The sequence below is a fragment of the Mandrillus leucophaeus genome, unplaced genomic scaffold (genome assembly GCF_000951045.1).
Source record: "Mandrillus leucophaeus isolate KB7577 unplaced genomic scaffold, Mleu.le_1.0 Scaffold267, whole genome shotgun sequence".
Classification (NCBI taxonomy): domain Eukaryota; kingdom Metazoa; phylum Chordata; class Mammalia; order Primates; family Cercopithecidae; genus Mandrillus; species Mandrillus leucophaeus.
In genome coordinates this window covers 1,936,687-1,941,474 of record NW_012102776.1, presented here as the reverse complement: position 1 = coordinate 1,941,474, position 4,788 = coordinate 1,936,687, and the positions used below count along the sequence as shown (strand labels likewise).

At 41.0% G+C, this 4,788-nt stretch overlaps 1 protein-coding gene across 1 annotated transcript in view; it reads left to right on the top strand.

Moving 5' to 3' along the window:
- MMP27 (matrix metallopeptidase 27) overlaps positions 1 to 4,788 on the top strand; it is a 23,279-nt gene that overhangs the window by 8,435 nt on the left and 10,056 nt on the right. Inside the window, exons 3-4 of the mRNA XM_011984399.1 lie at positions 912 to 1,060; positions 1,149 to 1,277. Of these exons, the coding sequence (XP_011839789.1) occupies positions 912 to 1,060; positions 1,149 to 1,277 (278 nt within the window). The remainder of the gene's footprint in view (positions 1 to 911; positions 1,061 to 1,148; positions 1,278 to 4,788) is intronic.

Sequence of the window (4,788 nt, the reverse complement as noted above, 5' to 3'; positions counted from 1 at the left end):
TGCCCTCGATCTGAGACAGAGGCAGTCACCTTGACCACCACTCTAGAGCCTTTCTGATAGTTCTTCTTTCATCTTACTGAGTGCTAGGACTTGAGATAAAAATGAGTTTAGCAAGATAGGGAACATAAACAAGAGAAAGATCTTTTCCTGAGCAATTCTTGTGGTTCTCGTGTAAGATTCTTCATAGACGGACTGGGTGCAGTGGCTCATGCCTGTAATCCCAGCACTTTGGGAGGCTGAGGCGGACAGATCAGCTGAGGTCAGGAGTTTGAGACCAGCCTGGCCAACATGGTAAAACCCCATCTCTACTAAAAAATACAAAAATTAGCCGGGCGTGGTGGCTTTTACCTGTAGTCCCAGCTACTCAGGAGGCTGAGGTATGAGAATCACTTGAACCTGGGAGGCAGAGGTTGCAGTGAGCCGAGGTCACGCCGCTGCACTCCAGCCTGGGGGATAAAGTGAGACTCTGTCTCAAAAAAAAAAAGAAGGAAAGGAAAAAGATTCTTAATATATGATACATGCACAAGACTAATTTCCAAAAGCCATTCCAAAAAATGATTCTCAATTCTTTTTAAGAATGTCTTTATAATACTTTCATATACAAGCCAACACGTACATGAGATTAATCCTGTCTCAGGATGTGATCTTAGGGAAGTCATTTAACCTCTTTGAGCCTCCTTTGTTGAAGTGTTATAATACTACTGATTCATAGGGAAGATAAAGGAATTTAATTGTATAGTATATGTAACAGTATTTCATTTAAATAAAGTGCTATGCAACTATAAGATAATTGCACCACACCAAAGTTACTGCAGCACATTATTGATAAGCTAGAAATGTTTTTTGTGGTTATGTGTGTATATTCATGCATGAATAAACCAGAAATTGACATATTTTTGTTAATTTTTAAGAATAATAAACTATACTCCGGATATGGCACGAACTGCTGTGGATGAGGCTATCCAAGAAGGTTTAGAAGTGTGGAGCAAAGTTACTCCACTACAATTCACCAAGATTTCAAGGGGGATTGCAGACATCATGATTGCCTTTAGGACTCGAGGTAAGGTTTTCAACAGAGAGCAAAGCTATTTTCATCTCTGGAGATTTGAGGAAACTGATCTTTTTTCCTCCCATAAATTGTGTCTCAGTCCATGGTCGGTGTCCTCGCTATTTTGATGGTCCCCTGGGAGTGCTTGGCCATGCCTTTCCTCCTGGTCCGGGTCTGGGTGGTGACACTCATTTTGATGAGGATGAAAACTGGACCAAGGATGGAGCAGGTGAGTCTAATTTTCTTTATGAACAAAATTTTATTATTCTAAAGAATCCCTGAAAAGAATAGTTTTGTAACTAGTTGCTTTTTAACTCTAAAGTTCCCAATGTCCCCACAATTTTCCATATTCCAAGATGACATTGATGGAAGTGTTCAATACACCCTCATAAATTTGCTAATTCTATTATGATCAGAGCATTCTTCATTATTCATACATTCATCCATACACCCATAATGTCCGAGGGGCCACTGTGTGCCTAGAACTATACAAGGTGTCCTATGGACCCCAAAGTTGTACTGGAAAAGTGTAAGCCTTCAGAGGTTCATGATCCTGTGTGGTACACAAGGCCAGCCCACATACCTGCCATATAAGGCAGAAGATGTTTTGTGTCGTACCAGTGGTAGAAGTCATCGGTCGCTTGAGGATTGAAAGAAGACTCTAGGGAGGTGGTAATTTTGAGTTAGCAGTTAAAGGACAGTGTATGGATTCATAGCCCATAGAGGCTCTATTTCAAAGCATGAACTTCCTCTTCTAACTCTTGCCCAGCTACAAAGGAATCAGACCTTAATGCTTATATTTGACTTATTTCTTCAAACCAAGTAAGTTTATTTTTCTCAATGGGCCTGCCTAGCATTCGAGGTGTTTTACTACTGTTCTGACAAAAATATCAAACTATACTATATTAACAGGTAGCAGTGTATGCCTCAAACAAAAGAGCAAGCTCAGTAGATTTTTGGGCCCCCCATTCTTTTTTTCTGTCATTGGCAATAGTCACCTTGGGTCTGGTGTCTAGCTTCCAGAGTCATAGGAAAGCACAGGTTGTAGTGGTCCTGATGGATAGTATACAAGGATACAGGTCATTCCTGACCATGTATCTCCAGATAATCGGTCTAGGTCAGTTTTGCACTTTCTGTGAAACTGAAAGCCTGTGACACAAAATGGTCCATGGCTACTCACTGCTCAGTCAGAACAGGTGATGCAACTGTTCTTCCAAGTGCCAGTGAAAAGGGCGAAAGTCAGTACTGGCTGAGGTTCAGGCAGCAGCATGCAAAATCCGGGATTGGCTGCTGCCATTGCCACATGACTTACCATCACAAGCAGACAAGAAATTGAAGGAGGTAAGATAACATTGTCACCCAAGCAAGAGAGGAGAGGAATGAACCAAGTCTGTTGTGTATCTTCTGCTGAGACATGTTTCAATATTTGTTTGGTACTAGTCTGAAGACACTGCGGATATGTTTCATCAAACAGTTATAGGAAATATCCTAGCATTTGCCAAAATCAGAATGATTCCCCTTGCTCAGCCAGGCTTTACTTTCATATCTAGAGGCAGAAATCAAAGATTTCACTATCCTTTTGTCTCTTAAATCCAATACTAAGTAGCAGTTACTCTTACCCATACTGCTTTAAGCCCTCTGCCAAGGGGGATGTGTGGGGTAAGTTATTTTTTTTTTAAGTCCAATGTGTCTGGGTTCCACATTGGTAAGGCTTGTTTGAGCAAGGCGGGAGATAAATACAGTCCTCAACCAAGTTCTGGGTGGGCAACCAGGCAGCAGTTCCAAAAAGGATTGTCTTCTGACTACTTTATTACATTCACTCAGAGTAGAAATTGTGGGCCCTCTGTGATCCAATTGTATAACTCTTAGTTCACTGACATTAAAGGGGAAAATATCTTCTTGTTCTCCAATGGGAACAAAAAACATCAAGCAAACATAATCTCCAATAAAATTGTAATTTTAAAAATAGGAAATTCAGCAATAGCCTATATGATCACCTCTTTCATTGCAATTTGGAGGCTCTGTTCTATGAAAGGGTGGCAAAAGTCTTGGTGTAACTTGCTTAAGAGCAACAGACACAGCATCTGCCAATGACGCCATTAGGCTGCTTCCTCGGGGTCATTGCATGGGGATGTCAGAGGACTTTAAGCACATACAGAGATTTTGATTTTCCTGAGAGTCTCTCAAAGCAAAGCCAGTGCCAAGCTTATTGTGAGTGTGTGTGTGGCAGACACGTGTGTACCAAACAACTAAACAGGCCTTGCAGACTGCTACAGATGCTGCTACAGTGTTGGGAAGAAGAAAAAGCAAGTTTGTAGCTTGGCAGACACTGGTTCCTTTCAGGGCTTCCCATTTACCGGCTGAGGGACCTGGGGCAAGTCAAGTAATTTTCTTACTCTCTATTTCTTTGCATGTAAAATAATAATGATGCTCTTCTTTTAGGAGGGTGAAATAAATTACCCTTGCCCTAACTAGGTTAGTAAAGGTGAAAACACCTTTCAGAGCAGTTGTCCATAGTGAACACTCAGAAATGCTTGACATTAAAGATTCTGTTGACAATTATTAGTATCGATGATGATAATGAAAACTAGGGTGGAATTACATTCGAGATATAAGAAAAAATATTTACAAAGTTATGAATGTATAATGCACAAATTTATCTATTTAGTCACGTCTCCATGAGACAGAGACTTTTTGTCATCTTTCTCCTACAGTGTCATATGGCCGGTAACAGTGTTGGCACATGAGAAATACTCTACAAATCATTGGTAAATAAAGTCACTCAACGATCATTTATTGAACATCCACTATGACTCAGGCTCTGTCATAGAAATGAAATATACCCTAGTATATAAGACACAGAAGCTGCCCTCCAGGGGTTTACAGTCTAAGGGACACGCAGACAATTAAATGGCAACTAAAATCAGCAGTATCAGTACTGAGATAAAGGAAACTATGGCAAAGTAATAGGTCCACACAGAAGAAATTCCAATCCAGACCCACAGGTCAGCAAAGGAAGCTATGTCAAACCTGAGAACTGGAGGCTCAGCAGGAACTAAGAAGACAAAGTAGGGTAAAGAGGGTGAATAGGAGTTTTCTGAACAGGATAGGTCTATCCAGCATAAGGAATGGATTTGTAGAAGACAAGGCTAAAATGGCAAATAGGATTCAGATTGCAGAGGGTCTTGAAAGCCAGAATAAAGGTCTGGACTTCATTTAGAGAACCTGAGTTTGAATTATTTTTCCCAATATTCATTTTTCCAGTTCCTTGTCCAAAAGCACACACAGTGACATAGCCAGCCAGGCAAGGGGCAGCAGCAAAGACAAGAGCAGAGAAGTGTCAAAGACCATGACATAATTCTTTGCCCTTTTATGTTTGCTTAGTGCAAACATCACTTGGCAAGTTTCCATCAGGGAAGCTGAGGCTTCCCTTAGGCTCCATACACTTAGTTGCAAATCGAGGGATGGACTTTTTTTGTTTGTTTGTTTGTTTGTTTTATTTATTTATTTATCATTTATTTATTATTTATTTAGTTTTTGAGACCAGGTCTCACTCTGTCGCCCAGGCTGGAGTGCAGTGGCACAATCTCAGCTCGCTGCAACCTATGCCTCTCGGACTCAAGCAATTCTCCTACCTCAGCCTCCCAAATAGCTGGGACCACAGGCACAGGCCACCTCACCCAGCTACTTTTTTTTTTCTTTAGTAGAGATGGGGTTTGTCCTTTTTGCCCAGGCTGCTC